Raw genomic sequence first — 20,894 nt, 5'->3', positions numbered from 1 at the left:
GCCTTGCGTCTCCTCCATGGTTAGATTCCCCTCTGTGGTTATTGACTGTGAGTCAACGTGTAAGCCCAGGGGAACACAGCACCTTTTCATCTGTGCTAATGAGCTTGGTGGATTGCGCTGTAGTTTGGTAGGCCCGATCTGCATCTGCAGGCTGGGTTATACTCGTGGTTTCTATTTTGCTTGGCAAGATTCAGTCCCAGTCCACTAATGATTGCTGTCTGTGTGAATATACATTTTTATTTTTCAAAATTTACACTAAATCTACATCTTTCTCTTAAGTTTTTCTAAATGAATATTCAAGTAGCTGCACACAGGTATTCAGCCCCATATGAGTAATTATGACAATGACTAGAAATAAGAATGGGGAATTAGAAGGGAGGGAGTTAATTTGGGTGAGTTGACAGACAGATGAGGGGAACAAAATCTCTATGGGTAGGAGAGCAGTTGAATGGCCAGCAAAGTGACTACAGGATTATTTAGTGAAGTTACTGGACTGCCAGAATCCAGTTAAACTGACTGGATTTTATTGGTGCTATATTCATTTTCCAGTGTCCATTTTTCAGTCATTTCACTCAGATAATTCAAACTCCTGCTTCAGGGTCCCCAGCTTAGAAACTGATGCCTAATTCTTTGGCAGCTATTTGGCCTTTCTTTGCTCTGGACCCTGCTGGGGCTTGTTTTCATTTATATCTATCTCTCTGGTGTTTTTTTTTTTAATGTAGGAGCTATGGTTGGCTGATGTTTGTGAGAACTGATTGAACGAAAAGACAATTTGAGTCTCTCTTTCTCTAAGATTTAAGCTTTTCCTTACTTTCTACATACCCATCAAAAGCATCTGAAGGATGTCGCCTCCATTGTGGCTCAGACCTGCGCAGTGGGAATTTAGATATCAAGCAAAACCATACTCTTTTCATTCAACAAACATTTACTGAACTCTTTCTGTAGTCCCTTTCTATAGCAATAAATAAGGATAATGAGAACAATTAAACCATCTTGTCTCCAAAGGACCACCTAGTCCAATCCTTTCCTAGAACTTGAACATTTGAGCCTGGATTTTCCATTAGCTGGAAAAGACCTGAAAAGTCATTTGGTCCAACCTCTCTATTTTACTTTTACTGGTGACAATGAGTAAGTTAACCAAGAAGATAAGATCTGATAACACAGATTCTAGTACCTAATCACTACTCTTGCAATTTCTTTTTAGAATGTAGTTTAAATTAAATAATAATAGCAATATACCAGCCCAAGTCAGTAGAAGAATTTGGAATGTGCTCAAGGAGAAGTAGAAGGCATGACCTTGCCATTACCTAGCCTGGGTGGTTTGCTGGGAAGAGGAAGCACATGGTCAGGATGGCTCTATCAAGGGACTGAAAGGCCTTGCCTGCCCTTACAAGCTATTCTTCAACCTATATCCAGTTCTACCTAGACACACCTAGCTCACCATTTTAGGAGCTGGTTGAAGTGGTTTTCTAGGATCTAATTATGCTTTTCATGGCCCACAAATTCTCCATGATCAATCCCTACCTGTCCACCTTACTCTGGCCCTATTGGCCTTCCTTTTGCCTTGGAACCAGCCCAGCACATTCCCACCTTAGGGCCTATGCACTTGATTTTACCTGTCCCTGGAATGCTCTTCTCTCAGGTCTTCTTATGGTACTCCTTCTTGTCACTCAAATATCCTCTCTGATCATCTTAGCTAAAGTCTCCCTTCTCCATCCTACCCCTGCCCCAGACACTCCAGTACTTTATGTTATTTTATCATAATAGTTATAAATATCTGAAATAATATATATTTTTTGTGTTAATGTGTCCTGAAGACAGGGATTTTGTGCTGTTCATAACTCCATCCCCAATCTTTGGGTCAGGACCTGGCATAATTAGGTGAATCCAGTCTGCTGCTAATGTCACCTAAAAGATGGTAGTTTATTAAGATGGTATTCAATCTAGTCATTTTTACAGTTTACACTGATAATGTCAGAGGTCTGGAATCTCACATCTAAGCAGGTGACCTATTCTCCCTCTATATTTCTGTTTCTAAGAAGTTGCAAGATTACTATATTATGTTCAGAGATCTGTCTGTCAAAAGTGTCCTGTGATGTGGTCAAGCCAGCATAGCATGGTCCTGGGACAGGATGAGGGCAAGAAGTGCAATTCCATCAGACTCTAATTATTTTACCCTCCTACCTCTCAGCTTTAACATGTTTCACCATGTTTTCCTCTAACTTTCACTGTTTCTTTTTTATTTTTTACTGTTTCTTTTTTATTTTTCTCTCTCACTTTGGAATTTAGAGGTTAGGAGAAGACAAAAGAGAGGAGGGAGAAATAGAGAAAGGGTTGTTAGAGCATTACCCCAAAGCACTTTAAACTCACTTGGGAATGGAGAGCACTATCAAGGAATTCCCAAAGAAAAAGTTGAGCACAGTCTCCATAGCTAGAAAGAGAGGAGAAGATGAAAAATTGGTAATGTGGCCTTTAAAGTCCCTTCTTTCAGGAACTCCTCCTGGAATAAGCTTTCCATTCTCAGGTTGGTTTGGACCTTCTCAGTGTTCCCAGGCCCTGGTGAGAATTTCATCTACCTTAAATACATTCACTTTGATTACACATTCCTTTGTGGCCTCTTTCAGATCAGAGGCTCTCTTAGGTAAGATTGTGTACTCCTGAGGAGGTCCTAAGGGATTACGTTTCTGGGGAGGCGCTTAGGAGATGTTTCATTAGTTGAACATTTGTGAAGCAACGACCATGTGCAAGAGACAGTGCTTCGTTGTATGAGGAATTCACAGAGAAAGACAGTCCACCCAGGAGCTTGGGCATGAAAAATGGGAGAAAAGACAGACATCTGGTTAATTCCAATGCAAGACAGAAAAGAAGTGCACAATCCTCTGGGGATTTAGAGGAGGGAGATGGCACATTTGATAGGACAGCAGAAATAATACCAATGAGTCTGAAGAAGTAAGTCAAGTCAGTGTTCAGAAAGAATTAGCACATTTGTGGAATAGTGTTGTGATTCAGGTAGAGGAAAGAGTGTAAGATGATGGCTCCAGCAGCCAAGGCCATGAGTAGGAGATAGAGTTAAAACTAAGCTGTTCTTTTGCTGTGGTGGATGTAGAAGGTATACATTTCTAGATTTTTTTCATAATGTTTATTCTTTGTGAGCAAGTAAGATTTTTACATTTATCTCTTTTGATCTGATCATTCAGTTCTTTTAGAGGTCCTCCTTTTCCCACTGTTTGTATAATTTGTCCCAGAATGAGAGAAGACTAGAAACGAGGCTGAGAATAGAGCATGGAGAGGCCTGAATGCGTAGAAGGTGAGCCATGATCAGAGTGGTGCTTTGGATGGATTAGTTTTTGGGGTTGGATTGGTACGAGGGGCAGGAAGGAGCGCCTGTTGTTGTCAAATTAGGAGGAAGGAAAAGCTTGACATCTCTAATCTATAGAATGTGGCAACGGGGGGCGGGAGGGGGGCAAGGGACAGAGGTGGAAATCAAAGATAATGCTGAGGTTTCAAGTCTGGAAAGTTGATGGGATGGCAATGCCATGAACAGAAACAGGGAAGAAATGAATATGAGCCCACTTTGAGATGGAGAATGGTGAGTTTGCTTTGGGACGTGAATCATAGTAAAGATTTGGTAGCTCTTTGTAGAAGTGAACTTTAAACCAGTGGTTCTCCCTAGAAAAGAAGAAAAGAAAGCCAAGGGTGGAAACTTAGGTAGGCTTGTTTGGGTGAATTGTAGATAGAATCGAGAAGGCATAGTCAGACCAGTGGCACAGGAGCTAAGAGAGCTGTAAACACCAAAAAGGAGAAGGTTGTAAGGGGTTTTGGATACTACCTAGCATATAGCAGACTTGCAGGAAAGTCTTTTGAAATGAACTGAAAGAGATGTAAGATGATGGAGATTTTGTGCTTACATGGTGTCTGGTGTCCTTAATGAGGGCAGTTTCAGTAAAGAGTGGGGTCGGAAGCCACATGTAGAGGTTTCCGAACAAGGAGGTGGCTAAGGAAAGGGAGCCAGGTTGGTAGACAATTCTTGAAAGTGGATGAATAGAAGAGGAAAAAGGCAGAAGCTTGGTAGAGTAGCACAGTATTGGGAAGGTTTTCTTTTTAAAATAAGGGAGATGTGAGCATGCTTGTAGTAAGGAGAAACCTGTGGAAGGGATGAATGGAAAGGAAAGACTGAGTATAACTGATGGAGTGGGTCTCCAGAGGGCTGTGAGGCCATGGGGTGGAGAGCCTTGGTTGTTTGCCTTGCAAAGAGGAGAAGCTAAGGGGAGGAAAGTGAACCAGTTTGAGATAGAGGAAGTTTATGTGAGGTGGCCTAAGTCTTCTCAATAAAATATGAAATGAGGTCACTTGCTCAGAGGAAGGAATGTAGATTTGAAGACAGTGGCTAAAGATTGGAACAGCTTCTGTAGTGGAAGATCTTGGGAGTCAGCCTGAGATCCAGGTTGCTGAATAGCAGTAACCGGACAAAAATGGAGAAAAGATGAGTTGGGGGTGATATTGAGGGGAGCATCCTGGAAGCTATTGACTCTGGGCTCCAGGCTTGGCAGGAAGGCAAGTAAAGCCAGGTGGGGATAACAGAGGCCTGGAAGTCATAACCAAAACAAAAAGCAAAATTACAGAAGGAATGGAGGAGGAATTGGAGAGAAATGCTACCAGATCACTTGTTTTCTCATGTTCTCTCTTTGTGTGATATTTTACATCTCTCCCTTTAAATTCAGTTTCATGCTCCTTGTGATTTATAACTAGCCTCTTGCTGCTATTCTAGGATTTATATTCTATAGGGAAAAATACAATGGAAGCTGATGCTGCAATGTATTGGCTGCTAATATTTATTTCAGGCATTGTGCTAAGCATTTTATATACATTATCTTATTGTTCATGAAAAATCTATGAGTTTAAATAATAAGTTTTTAGTACTCCCTTTTAAAGATGAGTCACAGAAAGAGATTAGATAACTTGTTCAAGGTCATATGGCTAGTGAATGATGGAGACTAGTTTTGGACCCAGGCAGGCTGACTCGGGCCCTGTGCTCTTAACCACCCTTCTAAACTGTGTCCCTACCAAGACTTGCTGCAATTGTCATAGAGTGACTGTATTCCTTTTTTTTTTTTTTTAAACCACTCAAATTGTCATTGTAATAACAATAGCTAGCATCTATATTGGCCTTTACAGGTTGCAAATTACTTTCACACACATTATTTCCTTTGATTTCACAACATCCCTGTGAGGTTTGTAGCCACATGCAGGATGAATAAAGAGAACGTCAACTCTGAGATCTCTGCATCTTTAGGCCTGGAAGTCTTTGAAGTTTTGCCATTCCAGTGGTGTGACCAGGCCATAGAACTGTGATCTTCTTCTTCCCTCTTAAATATGCTAGGCTTCTTTTACTAAAGGATTTCCCTCCATGGACCTTCTGTTTTTTTCCAGGACATAGAACTCTGTACGTGGGGGTTCGGATGCCGCTGGGTCGGCAGAGCCATCGGCACCACCGAACCCATGGCCAGAAGCACCGGAGACGGGCACGAGACAAAGGAGCCAGCCAGGGAGAGGAAGGCCCGGAGGCCCTGGCCCACGGTAACATGCTCAGGAGAGAGGGCGGGTGTCCATGTCTGGGAGGTTTGGTGAGGCTGAGGGAATGCATAACGGACATCAAGCAGGTGGTCTTGATTCTCTAGCCCTTCTATAGGGTTCTCAGACCTTGCTTCCAGAAAGAAGAAATGGCTGTAAGAATCAAAAGTATCTTCCTGAAAACTTCACAGTTTAGGCTCCAAAAATCAAGTGCCTTAATAGGTTGAAATTGTTTGCTGGAGAATTAGCCATTCCTTTTAAGCAAATTAGTTAATTTCCAGTTTCTTTTGGGTTTTCTACAAATGGTCTTATTTTATAAATTTTTCTTTCCATGAAACTGCTTCCACAGAATAGCTTTGGTCACCCACGCACCAGGGATAAAAAAATCTTTTGGATGTGCATTCAGGATTGTCTTCTACACTTTCCTGAAATTGTTAGGTTACCCAGATGTGCTAAGTAAGGAAGAATGCTATTTCTGTTCTAACTTTGAGGCTAGGAGCAGACCTTTCTCTGTGGTTGATTTTCTAGACACACCTTCTCAGCGTGTTCAGTTCATTCTTGGCACTGAGGAAGATGAAGAGCATGTGCCTCATGACCTGTTCACAGAGCTGGATGAGATCTGTATGAAAGAGGGAGAAGACGCTGAGTGGAAGGAGACAGCCAGGTGAGGCCCTAAAATAAGCTGAGTTAAAATCTGCTTGAGAAGGCTGATCTTAACTTTCGGCAAGTTATAGGCCTGTCTGCCTTTTATTTTCTCATGGGAGAAGTGATGACTGTTGCAGGGTCTGATATTCTAGAGTCTCCCATGGGGTGTCTTGGTGTTGCTCTCCTTCTGATGTCTGGTCACACCTATGCCAGTTGACTTTGTTCTTGGGATTGGTACATAAACATACAACTTTAAGGGGGTTCTTATTTGTTTGGGGACTGAAGCAGTTCTTGGGCTATCTTGGTATTAAGGACCCACTTAGAAGATGCCTGAAGTCGCCATCTAGACTTGGACCTAGCCTAGCAGGCTTAGCATAGTTCCAGACTTTTCTTCAAGATAACTCATAAGGTCATTTGAGTTAAATTCACTGAAAGTCCAGAATTTTTGAGATTTTAACTTCCTCTGGAATATTTCTACCTCATAGAGACCCTTGGGATGACAGTCAACCTGGGAGAAGACTTCCTTTGATAGTGGTAGAATGACAATGCTTGTCATAGGCTCAAACCAGAGTCATGTCTAGGGCTCCATATCTAGTAACTGACTAGTGAGCATTATAGATGATGCAAAGCCAGCATGTCTGAGCCTCTGGGAATGAGGCAAGGTGGGTAACTGTTCTAGTTTGCTAATGCTAAGGAATGCAAAACACCAGAGATGGATTGGCTTTTATAAAAAGGGGGTTTATTTGGCTACACAGTTACAGTCTTAAGGCCATAAAGTGTCCAAGGTAACACATCAGTAATCGGGTACCTTCACTGGAGGGTGGCCAATGGCGTCTGGAAAACCTCTGTTAGCTGGGAAGGCACGTGGCTGGCATCTGCTCCAAAGTTCTGGTTTCAAAATGGCTTTCTCCCAGGACGTTCCTCTCTAGCAAGCTTGCTCCTCTTCAAAAGGTCGCTCACAGCTGCACTGAGTTCCTTCTCTTTGAGTCAGCTCATTTATATGGCTCCACTGATCAAAGCCCACCCTGAATGGGTGGGGCCATGCCTCCATGGGAATATCTCATCAGAGTCATCACCCATAGCTGGGTGGGGCACATTCCAAGCAAATCTAATCAGCACCGAAACATCTGCCCCACAAGACTACATCAAAGATAATGGCGTTTGGGGGGCACAATACATTCAAACTGGTACAGTAACTAACAAAGCATGGCTTTGGTTCTTGGTGGAACAGCTCTTCCGGGATGGCTGCTGTATCCATGGATATTTGCTATGAGTAGAGAGGATTAAAACAGGCCAATCGACCTGATGCCAGGTGAAAAGGCAATTAGTCTTGTTATTCTGTCTTTGAGAATTTCTAAAGGTCATGCAGACCACTGCCATTGGCTTTTTCTTTTTTAATAGACTTTTTTTTTTTTTTTCTTTTTTTGAGACATGAGCTTTTATTATAGGGCTTACCTACAGGGTGGGGAAGTCGAGTCACGTTGCCCTGAAATCAGGAGCTTCTCTGAATGGATTCAGGAGCTGCTCTAAATGGCGGCGTTTGGAGCACAATGTGGAAATGGTCTGCACTTTGTGGGGCTGAATAAGCTGCTTATAAGGGCTTATTCTGACTGGTATGAGAGCATAAGGTGGGGAGCGGGGTTGTGCAGTCTGGGGAGAGATTGATTGTAATCTACAGGGAGGAGGGGAGGATTATAGGTTATCTTGTAGATAACTATCTCAGGGAGTCTCAGGGAGGAGGTGGTTTCGGGTATAGATTACATTTAGCACCTGATATTACAAGGAAAATAGGTCAAAGCTTAACTGTCCTAGGCCAAGCAAACTGCTGTGTGCAGTCTTCAAGACAGTCCACCCCCATGCAGCAATTTGCTTTGACCATAGGACAGACATTGCATCCATAATTCACAACAACAATACAGTGAACTGCAGAGTACAAGTAAACCAGTACATATGGACAGTAATCCTATTTACAAGTGGCACCATGGTCAAGTTAAAGAAGTAAACCATTTGGACAAAGGATTATCAGATAAATGTTCAATATTTTGTATATGTTCTGGCATGTGATCAAAAGCTTGTGTTACATTTTGTGAGTTATCGGGTACATATACACAACATTGAAAATTAATTAAAGCACAGGTACACCTGGGGCTAAAATAGCTAAAGGATAAAACTACCAGGCAATCTGCTTTATTCTATATCTAGTTTTTTTTTTGTTTGTTTGTTTGTTTTACCATTTTCTAACTTTGTCCACAGAAATAAATTTCCCTTTCCACAAACTTTCTGCAACTTTCTATAACCATCTAGGTTTTTGTCCTACATTTTCTCTTTTCCATTCTGAAACAACCAGTCATTTAGGACAAAACTACTTTCCTTTTCCTTTTCATACAAAACATTCTTTATACCTCTTATACTTAAGTTACCAAAATAATTTTGGAAACCGTTTTCAAGCAGACATTCTACAGCATACAATTACCACTAAAATTAAAACTTGTTAGAATAATGCTAAAATACAACACTTTAGTTAATGCATTATTGAAACAGTAATATACAATTTTTTTAACAAGAATTAATAGCACATGTAAGAACAATATATAAGCTGAGTTTTCATTAGTGGATAGAAGAGTTCCAGGTGAGGGTTTTTTTTAAATGCCCTGCTTTCTCCCCCTGTAGGGAGCCCTTCGGGGTCAGATCTACAGTTAGCTTAGGGTTGCAAAGTTATTCATACAGTTCCCTGGGGGTATGGGGGCCCCAGACGGGGAATACACATAACCTTTGGCACAATAAATACCCCACGGACTTAGGATTCTCAACCAACTTGGCTGCATGGGCCAGAACCAGAGCCATTTGACCTTATTTTCCCCAATTTCTGGTGTTTGTGGCACAGGCAAGAGCAGATTATTATTGTTGCCTTGCTGTGGCTTGAGGGCAGCTGGTCCCCTTATGGGCCCCACAGTTACCATTTCCACAGGAGTGGGAGCCGCTGCTTTGGGTCTGGAGTTAATGCTGGTACAGTCGTCCAGTCCATTGTTGTAAGGAGTTTCTATCATCCTTTAAGTGTTCCTTTAAAAGGCCATGGAGGCGGGGCAAGATGGCAGACTGGTGAGCTGTATGTTTTAGTTACTCCTCCGGAAAGTAGGTAGAAAGCCAAGAACTGCATGGACTGGACACCACAGAGCAATCTGACTTTGGGCATACTTCATACAACACTCATGAAAACTTGGAACTGCTGAGATCAGCGAAATCTGTAAGTTTTTGCGGCCAGGGGACCCGCGCCCCTCCCTGCCAGGCTCAGTCCCGGGGGAGGAGGGGCTGTCAGCTCCGGGAAGGAGAAGGGAGAACTGTAGTGGCAGCCCTTATCGGAAACTCATTCTACTGATTCAAACTCCAACCATAGATAGACTGAGACCAGACACCAGAGAATCTGAGAGCAGCCAGCCCAGCAGAGAGGAGACAGGCATAGAAAAAAAACAACACGAAAAACTCCAAAATAAAAGCGGAGGATTTTTGGAGTTCTGGTGAACATAGAAAGGGGAAGGGCCCTGAGGCGCATATGCAAATCCTGAAGAAAAGCTGATCTCTCTGCCCTGTGGACCTCTCCTTAATGGCCCTGGTTGCTTTGTCTCTTAGCATTTCAATAACCCATTAGATCTCTGAGGAGGGCCCGTTTTTTTTTTGTTTTTTTGTTTTTTTTTTTTTGTTTGTTTGTTTGTTTGTTTGTTTTAATCCTTTTTTCTTTTTCTAAAACAATTACTCTAAGAAGCCCAATACAGAAAGCTTCAAAGACTTGCTATTTGGGCAGGTCAAGTCAAGAGCAGAACTAGGAGAGCTCTGAGACAAAACACAATAATCCAGTGGCTGAGAAAATTCACTAAACACCACAACTTCCCAAGAAAAGGGGGGTGTCCGCTCACAGCCATCATCCTGGTGGACAGGAAACACTCCTGCCCATCGCCAGCCCCATAGCCCAGAACTGCCCCAGACAACCCAGTGTGACGGAAGTGCTTCAAATAACAGGCACACACCACAAAACTGGGCGTGGACATTAGCCTTCCCTGCAACCTCAGCTGATTGTCCCAGAGTTGGGAAGGTAGAGCAGTGTGAATTAACAAAGCCCCATTCAGCCATCATTTCAGCAGACTGGGAGCCTCCCTACACAGCCCAGCAGCCCAGAACTGCCCTGGGGGGACGGCACTCACCTGTGACATAGCACAGTCATCCCTCAACAGAGGACCCGGGGTGCACGGCCTGGAAGAGGGGCCCACTTGCAAGTCTCAGGAGCCATACACCAATACCAAGGACTTGTGGGTCAGTGGCAGAGACAAACTGTGGCAGGACTGAACTGAAGGATTAGACTATTGCAGCAGCTTTAAAACTCTAGCATCACCAGGGAGATTTGATTGTTAGAGCCACCCCCCCTCCCTGACTGCCCAGAAACACGCCCCATATACAGGGCAGGCAACACCAACTACACACGCAAGCTTGGTACACCAATTGGACCCCACAAGACTCACTCCCCCACTCACCAAAAAGGCTAAGCAGGGGAGAACTGGCTTGTGGAGAACAGGTGGCTCGTGGACGCCACCTGCTGGTTAGTTAGAGAAAGTGTACTCCACGAAGCTGTAGATCTGATAAATTAGAGATAAGGACTTCAATTGGTCTACAAATCCTAAAAGAACCCTATCAAGTTCAGCAAATGCCACGAGGCCAAAAACAACAGAAAATTATAAAGCATATGAAAAAACCAGACGATATGGATAACCCAAGCCCAAGCACCCAAATCAAAAGACCAGAAGAGACACAGCACCTAGAGCAGCTACTCAAAGAACTAAAGATGAACAATGAGACCATAGTACGGGAGATAAAGGAAATCAAGAAGACCCTAGAAGAGCATAAAGAAGACATTGCAAGACTAAATAAAAAAATGGATGATCTTATGGACATTAAAGAAACTGTTGACCAAATTAAAAAGATTCTGGACACTCATAGTACAAGACTAGAGGAAGTTGAACAACGAATCAGTGACCTCGAAGATGACAGAATGGAAAATGAAAGCATAAAAGAAAGAATGGGGAAAAAAATTGAAAAAATCGAAATGGACCTCAGGGATATGATAGATAATATGAAACGTCCAAATATAAGACTCATTGGTGTCCCAGAAGGGGAAGAAAAGGGTAAAGGTCTAGGAAGAGTATTCAAAGAAATTGTTGGGGAAAACTTCCCAAATCTTCTAAACAACATAAATACACAAATCATAAATGCTCAGCGAACTCCAAATAGAATAAATCAAAATAAACCCACTCCGAGACATATACTGATCACACTATCAAACACAGAAGAGAAGGAGCAAGTTCTGAAAGCAGCAAGAGAAAAGCAATTCACCACATACAAAGGAAACAGCATAAGACTAAGTAGGGACTACTCAGCAGCCACCATGGAGGCGAGAAGGCAGTGGCACGATATATTTAAAATTCTGAGTGAGAAAAATTTCCAGCCAAGAATACTTTATCCAGCAAAGCTCTCCTTCAAATTTGAGGGAGAGCTTAAATTTTTCACAGACAAACAAATGCTGAGAGAATTTGCTAACAAGACACCTGACCTACTGGAGATACTCAAGGGAGCCCTACAGACAGAGAAACAAAGAAAGGACAGAGAGACTTGGAGAAAGGTTCAGTACTAAAGAGATTCGGTATGGGTACAATAAAGGATATTAATAGACAGAAGGGAAAAATATGACAAACATAAGCCAAAGGATAAGATGGCTGATTCAAGAAATGCCTTCACGGTTAGAACGTTGAATGTAAATGGATTAAACTCCCCAATTAAAAGATATAGATTCGCAGAATGGATCAAAAAAAATGAACCATCAATATGTTGCATACAAGAGACTCATCTTAGACACAGGGACACAAAGAAACTGAAAGTGAAAGGATGGAAAAAAATATTTCATGCAAGCTACAGCCAAAAGAAAGCAGGTGTAGCAATATTAATCTCAGATAAAATAGACTTCAAATGCAGGGATGTTTTGAGAGACAAAGAAGGCCACTACGTACTAATAAAAGGGGCAATTCAGCAAGAAGAAATAACAATCGTAAATGTCTATGCACCCAACCAAGGTGCCACAAAATACATGAGAGAAACACTGGCAAAACTAAAGGAAGCAATTGATGTTTCCACAATAATTGTGGGAGACTTCAACACATCACTCTCTCCTATAGATAGATCAACCAGACAGAAGACCAATAAGGAAATTGAAAACCTAAACAATCTGATAAATGAATTAGATTTAACAGACATCTACAGGACATTACATCCCAAATCACCAGGATACACATACTTTTCTAGTGCTCATGGAACTTTCTCCAGAATACATCATATGCTGGGACATAAAACAAGCCTCAATAAATTTAAAAAGATTGAAATTATTCAAAGCACATTCTCTGACCACAATGGAATACAATTAGAAGTCAATAACCATCAGAGACTTAGAAAATTCACAAATACCTGGAGGTTAAACAACACACTCCTAAACAATCAGTGGGTTAAAGAAGAAATAGCAAGAGAAATTGCTAAATATATAGAGACGAATGAAAATGAGAACACAACATACCAAAACCTATGGGATGCAGCAAAAGCAGTGCTAAGGGGGAAATTTATAGCACTAAACGCATATATTAAAAAGGAAGAAAGAGCCAAAATCAAAGAACTAATGGATCAACTGAAGAGGCTAGAAAATGAACAGCAAACCAATCCTAAACCAAGTACAAGAAAAGAAATAACAAGGATTAAAGCAGAAATAAATGACATAGAGAACAAAAAAACAATAGAGAGGATAAATATCACCAAAAGTTGGTTCTTTGAGAAGATCAACAAGATTGACAAGCCCCTAGCTAGACTGACAAAATCAAAAAGAGAGAAGACCCATATCAACAAAATAATGAATGAAAAAGGTGACATAACTGCAGATCCTGAAGAAATTAAAAAAATTACAAGAGGATACTATGAACAACTGTATGGCAACAAACTGGATAATGTAGAGGAAATGGACAATTTCCTGGAAACATATGAACAACCTAGACTGACCAGAGAAGAAATAGAAGACCTCAACCAACCCATCACAAGCAAAGAGATCCAATCAGTCATCAAAAATCTTCCCACAAATAAATGCCCAGGGCCAGATGGCTTCACAGGGGAATTCTACCAAACTTTCCAGAAAGAACTGACACCAATCTTACTCAAACTCTTTCAAAACATTGAAGAAAATGGAACACTACCTAACTCATTTTATGAAGCTAACATCAATCTAATACCAAAACCAGGCAAAGATGCTACAAAAAAGGAAAACTACCGGCCAATCTCCCTAATGAATATAGATGCAAAAATCCTCAACAAAATACTTGCAAACCGAATCCAAAGACACATTAAAAAAATCATACACCATGACCAAGTGGGATTTATTCCAGGCATGCAAGGATGGTTCAACATAAGAAAAACAATCAATGTATTACAACACATTAACAAGTCAAAAGGGAAAAATCAATTGATCATCTCAATAGATGCTGAAAAAGCATTTGACAAAATCCAACATCCCTTTTTGATAAAAACACTTCAAAAGGTAGGAATTGAAGGAAATTTCCTCAACATGATAAAGAGCATATATGAAAAACCCACAGCCAGCATAGTACTCAATGGTGAGAGACTGAAAGCCTTCCCTCTAAGATCAGGAACAAGACAAGGATGCCCGCTATCACCACTGTTATTCAACATTGTGCTGGAAGTGCTAGCCAGGGCAATCCGGCAAGACAAAGAAATAAAAGGCATCCAAATTGGAAAAGAAGAAGTAAAACTGTCATTGTTTGCAGATGATATGATCTTATATCTAGAAAACCTTGAGAAATCGACGATACAGCTACTAGAGCTAATAAACAAATTTAGCAAAGTAGCGGGATACAAGGTTAATGCACATAAGTCAGTAATGTTTCTATATGCTAGAAATGAACAAACTGAAGAGACACTCAAGAAAAAGATACCATTTTCAATAGCAACTAAAAAAATCAAGTACCTAGGAATCAACTTAACCAAAGATGTAAAAGACCTATACAAAGAAAACTACATAACTCTACTAAAAGAAATAGAAGGGGACCTTAAAAGATGGAAAAATATTCCATGTTCATGGATAGGAAGACTAAATGTCATTAAGATGTCAATTCTACCCAAACTCATCTACAGATTCAATGCAATCCCAATCAAAATTCCAACAACCTACTTTGCAGACTTGGAAAAGCTAGTTATCAAATTTATTTGGAAAGGGAAGATGCCTCGAATTGCTAAAGACACTCTAAAAAAGAAAAACGAAGTGGGAGGACTTACACTCCCTGACTTCGAAGCTTATTATAAAGCCACAGTTGCCAAAACAGCATGGTACTGGCACAAAGATAGACATATAGATCAATGGAATCGAATTGAGAATTCGGAGACAGACCCTCAGATCTATGGCCGACTGATCTTTGATAAGGCCCCCCAAAGTCACTGAACTGAGTCATAATGGTCTTTTCAACAAATGGGGCTGAGAGAGTTGGATATCCATATCCAAAAGAATGAAAGAGGACCCCTACCTCACCCCCTACACAAAAATTAACTCAAAATGGACCAAAGATCTCAATATAAAAGAAAGTACCATAAAACTCCTAGAAGATAATGTAGGAAAACATCTTCAAGACCTTGTATTAGGCGGCCACTTCCTAGACTTTACACCCAAAGCACAAGCAACAAAACAGAAAATAGATAAATGGGAACTCCTCAAGCTTAGAAGTTTCTGCACCTCAAAGGAATTTCTCAAAAAGGTAAAGAGGCAGCCAACTCAATGGGAAAAAATTTTTGGAAACCATGTATCTGACAAAAGACTGATATCTTGCATATATAAAGAAATCCTACAACTCAATGACAATAGTGCAGTCGGTCCAATTATAAAATGGGCAAAAGATATGAAAAAACAGTTCTCTGAAGAGGAAATACAAATGGCCAAGAAACACATGAAAAAATGTTCAGCTTCACTAGCTATTAGAGAGATGCAAATTAAGACCACAATGAGATACCATCTAACACCGGTTAGAATGGCTGCCATTAAACAAACAGGAAACTACAAATGCTGGAGGGGATGTGGAGAAATTGGAACTCTTATTCACTGTTGGTGGGACTGTATAATGGTTCAGCCACTCTGGAAGTCAGTCTGGCAGTTCCTTAGAAAACTAGATATAGAGTTACCATTCGATCCAGCAATTGCACTTCTCGGTATATACCCGGAAGATCGGAAAGCAGTGACATGAACAGATATCTGCACGCCAATGTTCATAGCAGCATTATTCACAATTGCCAAAAGATGGAAACAACCCAAATGTCCTTCAACAGATGAGTGGATAAATAAAATGTGGTATATACACACGATGGAATACTACGCGGCAGTAAGAAGGAACGATCTCGTGAAACATATGACAACATGGATGAACTTTGAGGACATAATGCTAAGCGAAATAAGCCAGGCACAAAAAGAGAAATATTATATGCTACCACTAATGTGAACTTTGAAAAATGTAAAACAAATGGTTTATAATGTAGAATGTAGGGGAACTAGCAATAGAGAGCAATTAAGGAAGGGGGAACAATAATCCAAGAAGAACAGATAAGCTATTTAACGTTCTGGGGATGCCCAGGAATGACTATGGTCTGTTAATTTCTGATGGATATAGTAGGAGCAAGTTCACAGAAATGTTGCTATATTAGGTAACTTTCTTGGGGTAAAGTAGGAACATGTTGGAAGTTAAGCAGTTATCTTAGGTTAGTTGTCTTTTTCTTACTCCTTTGTTATGTTCTCTTTGAAATGTTCTTTTATTGTATGTTTGTTTTCTTTTTAACTTTTTTTTCATACAGTTGACTTAAAAAAGAAGGGAAAGTTAAAAAAAAAAAAAAAAAAAAAAAGGCCATGCATTCTTTCAATTAACCCAGTTGCTGTGGGATTATAGGGCAAGTGAAAGGTCCGAAGGACATTATGTTCTGGTGAAGGGGGTCCCCTTATCACTGTCCATGTGTGGGAACCCTGGAAAAGGCACTTAATTTTTTTTTTAAGCTACGTATGGTAGCTCACTAGTTGGTCTTGACCCCTGGGAAGGCCAGCAGCAGTCCTGTAGCTGTATCTACAGTGGTGAAGGTGTATTTTGCCCCTTTGGACAGGGGAAGGGGCCAATATGATCTACTTGCCACCAGGTGAGAGGAATCTGGTCTCGGCCAATGGGTCCAAGTCAGTGAGGAAGCATTCTGGGCCGTCGTAGCGAGCAGGAGGGGCAAGCGTCCTCTACTCCTTTTAACTCTTGTCGGGCGATAGGCAGCTGAAACAGCTGCACCAGCTTCCACAGGGTCTGGTACCCTGGATGCTCGGTTTTCCGATGCAGCCATTCAGTCGCCGCCTCTTGCAACATTGCTGTTAGGTTGTGGAATTTCGCTAGGGCATCACATCTGCATTACCTGGCAATGAGTTAACATTATGGGCAGAAATATGGAAAGCAGTTACCTTACATTTCTGGCAGGCTGCCCAGATGTCTTCCCACAGTTCCTTCCCCCATAGAGGGCAGTTGACTACCGTCCATTGCTCCTGCTTCCACGTGGCCATCCATATTGTTAGGCCTCGATATATACGGCCCATTTATCTGAGCAGACAGTCAAGGTGTCTCCTGGTTCATGGACAATTACCATCTGTACAGCCTGCAGCGCAGCCCACTGGCTGCTTTGCAAAGTTCCAGTTTCCCACCAGTTGATGTCAGTACTTGGCTGGACAGTCATGGCTGTCCAAGTAGCATGTTACCCAAGTGCCAATTCGTTAGTATACCATGCAGAGTCAGGTATACTCGCTTGTCCATCAGTGGTGGGCATGGGAGGAGCCACCTCGGGAGGATCAACAGGAGGCAGGGCATGCTGCTCTTTCACATGGGAGACTGGTCCTAAAATTTCATGCATCTCTGCACTCACAGGACTATTGTTAAAAATTTGGCATTGTAGGACATAGGCTTTCCATTTTGTCAGTGTGCTTAGCCGAGCACTCCCCGAATGGGGCTTATTTATAGTCTCCTGTGTCCACCCCTGTATGAGTGTGGCCACTGGGCACCTTTGAGTTAAACCTTCCACTTGTAACAGAGCATTATAAGCCGCACACAATTGCTTTTCCAATGGGCTATATCTGAATTCTGTGCCCTTCCAAAGTTGGGACCAGAATCTAATAGTTACACATTTAGCCTGTTGCCTTTGCCACAAACCCCATGCAAAGCCAATATTGGCACTGGCCGCATCCAATTCACAGGATGTATCGGGGTCGCCTTAAAGCCTGTGCTCGTGTTTTTATAAACATAGCCTGCCATGGAGAATCCCATTCCCATGCTTTTCTAATTAGGGTGTACAAAGGTTTTAAAATTTTTAAATAGAGTATAAACAGTTTCCAATAACCTCATAAACCAAGAAAAGCTATTAATTGTTTAGGAGTTAGCAGTATAGGATAACTTTGTATTTTAACAACAGCTACAGGAATAGCTTTAGTTTTTTTTTTTTTTTTTTTTTTTTTTTTTTTTTTAAATCATCATTTTATTGAGCTATATTCACATACCACGCAGTCATACAAAACAAATTGTACTTTCGATTGTTTACAGTACCATTACATAGTTGTACATTCATCACCTAAATCAATCCCTGACACCTTCATTAGCACACACACAAAAATAACAAGAATAATAATTAGAGTGAAAAAGAGCAATTGAAGTAAAAAAGAACACTGGGTACCTTTGTCTGTCTGTTTCCCTCCCCTACTTTTCTACACATCCATCCATAAACTAGACAAAGTGGTGTTTGGTCCTTATGGCTTTCCCAATCCCATTGTCACCCCTCATAAGCTACATTTTTATACAACTGTCTTCGAGATTCATGGGTTCTGGGTTGCAGTTTGATAGTTTCAGGTATCCACCACCAGCTACCCCAATTCTTTAGAACCTAAAAAGGGTTGTCTAAAGTGTGCATAAGAGTGCCCACCAGAGTGACCTCTCGGCTCCTTTTGGAATCTCTCTGCCACTGAAGCTTATTTCATTTCCTTTCACATCCCCCTTTTGGTCAAGAAGATGTTCTCCGTCCCACGGTGCCAGGTCTACATTCCTCCCTGGGAGTCATGGAATAGCTTTAGTTTTACTCAGCCAGACAATACCCAAGAAGTTGATAGAATGTCCAGGCTCTTGTAATTCACTTTGATTTATTGCCCATCATCGACTTTCAAGGTGGATCACCACTGTGCTAGCGGCAATTTCTAGTTCTGGAAAAGAATTACTGGTTAGCATGATATCATCATTATAGTGAAACATAGGAGGTGTCCTTTTCTTTAAATCTTGTGCTACCAGTCCATGGCAGATGGTGGGACTATGGAGGTATCCTTGTGGAAGCACAGCAAATGCCCATTGTTGGTTTTCCCATGTGAAGGTGGACGCAGTCTGGCTGGAGAGATCTAAAATATTAAGATAAGCTTTGGGAAGGTTTAACACAAAGTGAAATTGGCTTAATTGAGTACTCATATCCTGCAACAACATAGCTGTATTCAACACAGCTGCAAACAAAGAAGTTATTAAATTAAGTTTGACATAATTAATAGTCATTTGCCAGGTCCCATTAGTTTTTTTCCATTGGCCAGACAGGGCTATTAAATGACCCTGGTAATTTATACTGATATATTGCCACAGTACATCTCGGGGAAGGCATCTTTTGTTGGATCAGAGAACGCACATGCTTGTTTTCCTCAGTTTTAATTTCCCAGTCGGAAGGGGGCTCATCATCTTTTGATGAGGAATCAACAGGGTTCCATACTTTAGGGTTCCAGTCAGGGGAAGCTAGGGTATGCCTAATTTGCCCTTTGGGCAGCTTATGCCCTCTTACTCTAGTGTACTGGCATGTCAGTATTTCTAAACTTTTATGCAGAGCACCTTTCAATTCAGCTTGGATCAATTACGTATCCCTTTCTAACTTCGGTTCTTCTAAGTGGCAGACTGCCACATCGGCCTTTAAGGCCTTTTCTGTAGCTGCACACACAGCCTCTGAGAACAGCCAGGCTATGGCTGCAGCAGCCTGGTGGCTTTCCTTTTTCTCACGAAATCCTACTAGTCGTGCGGCCTGTAGCAGGAGAACTATTAGTCCAGCTGAAGAGTCATATGCATCTCCATACTCCCTCGGCAGACCCCATTCATCTAGGAGGGTAGCCACCCCTCCCCACAGAAGTGTCACAGGCCACTCCAGTATCCCACCCGGGGACTTCCCCTTTCCCTTCCCAAAGTTCATGTCTTCAGTGGCTGGGATTTCTTTAGTCTCCAGGCTGGCATGCCAATTGTCATGGCCCAAGAGAGCTTTTGTAGCCAAAGGACTAAAGAAAGCACCAGACACGTTCTGAGACATGAGCTTTTATTATAGGGCTTACCTTCAGGGTGGGGAAGTTGAGTCATGTTGCCCTGAAATCAGAAGCTTCTCTGAATGGCGGCATGTTCAGAGCACAACATGGAAATAGTCCGCCAATAGACTTTTATTTTAAGAACAGTTTGAGATTTACCAAAAAATTGAGAAGATAATACAGAGAGTTTCCATATATCCCACATCCAATTTCCCCTATTATTAACATCTTACATTAGTAACATACTTTTTTTATGTGATTGGCTTTTTAACAAACAAAAATATTGCATATTATTTATGTGATTCTTCAGTGTATCCAAAGGGTATAGATTAGATCTATTTTTTAAGTTTACAAGTAATCCATGCTCATTATAGAAAATTAGAAAATAAAGATAGCAAAAGAAAGAAAGAAAGAAAGAAAGAAAGAGAAAATGATCTGTAATCCCACTACCCCAGGGATAATGAGGAATATATAACATTTTTGTCCTAATGCATGTGTGTACAAATTTTTTTTTTACAAATTTATGTAAGCAAAAATGGAATCAAACTCAGTTTTGCACTGTTTTATAGCCTGATTTTTTCACTTATCAATGTACCCCGAACATACAGGTTAAATCTTAGTATATTCAATATGATTATCCAAGTATCTTTCTTTGTAGCTTCCATTAAAGATTCTCTCTGGAAAAGTGTTCATGTTCTACTTTTAGCATCCAGTTATTTGTTATGCTTTCAGGTGGCTGAAGTTTGAAGAAGATGTTGAGGATGGGGGAGAACGTTGGAGCAAGCCATACGTGGCAACCCTTTCATTGCACAGTCTCTTTGAACTAAGAAGCTGCCTTATTAATGGAACAGTCCTTCTGGATATGCGTGCAAACAGCATAGAAGAAATTTCAGGTAAGGTTAGGTGAGGAAAAACAGAGGAATTTTCATGTAAATTAAGAGGTGTAGTGTGAAGAAAAGAATAAAGTGGCTTTGTGTCCTTAGGCAAGTGACTTAACCTTCCCAATCTCAACATCCTTGGCTGTGGATGGATTTCAGACTAATAAATTGCCCTACTTCTTTCGCAGACTTATTATGGAATTCAGATTGACACGGTGCTTATTCTTTTTTATTTTTAATTCTTTCATTTGCTTGTTCACTCAGCAGGTATTTATTTTCTATCTACTGTATGCTTGACAATGTGCTGGGGATAGGGGGTGGGAAAGATAAGACACAGTGCCTAC

The 20,894-nt window shown here is 41.2% G+C and overlaps 1 protein-coding gene across 1 annotated transcript in view; it reads left to right on the top strand.

Annotated features, from left to right (window-relative positions):
• Positions 1-20,894, top strand: part of SLC4A8 (solute carrier family 4 member 8) — an 82,298-nt gene that overhangs the window by 19,506 nt on the left and 41,898 nt on the right. The window contains exons 3-5 of the mRNA XM_037845024.1: positions 5,431-5,577; positions 6,100-6,235; positions 20,405-20,565. Of these exons, the coding sequence (XP_037700952.1) occupies positions 5,431-5,577; positions 6,100-6,235; positions 20,405-20,565 (444 nt within the window). The remainder of the gene's footprint in view (positions 1-5,430; positions 5,578-6,099; positions 6,236-20,404; positions 20,566-20,894) is intronic.

Source organism: Choloepus didactylus, chromosome 8 (assembly GCF_015220235.1).
Source record: "Choloepus didactylus isolate mChoDid1 chromosome 8, mChoDid1.pri, whole genome shotgun sequence".
Lineage (NCBI taxonomy): Eukaryota > Metazoa > Chordata > Mammalia > Pilosa > Megalonychidae > Choloepus > Choloepus didactylus.
The sequence above is the reverse complement of the archived record's forward strand: the minus strand, read 5'-3'. Positions and strand labels throughout refer to the sequence as shown.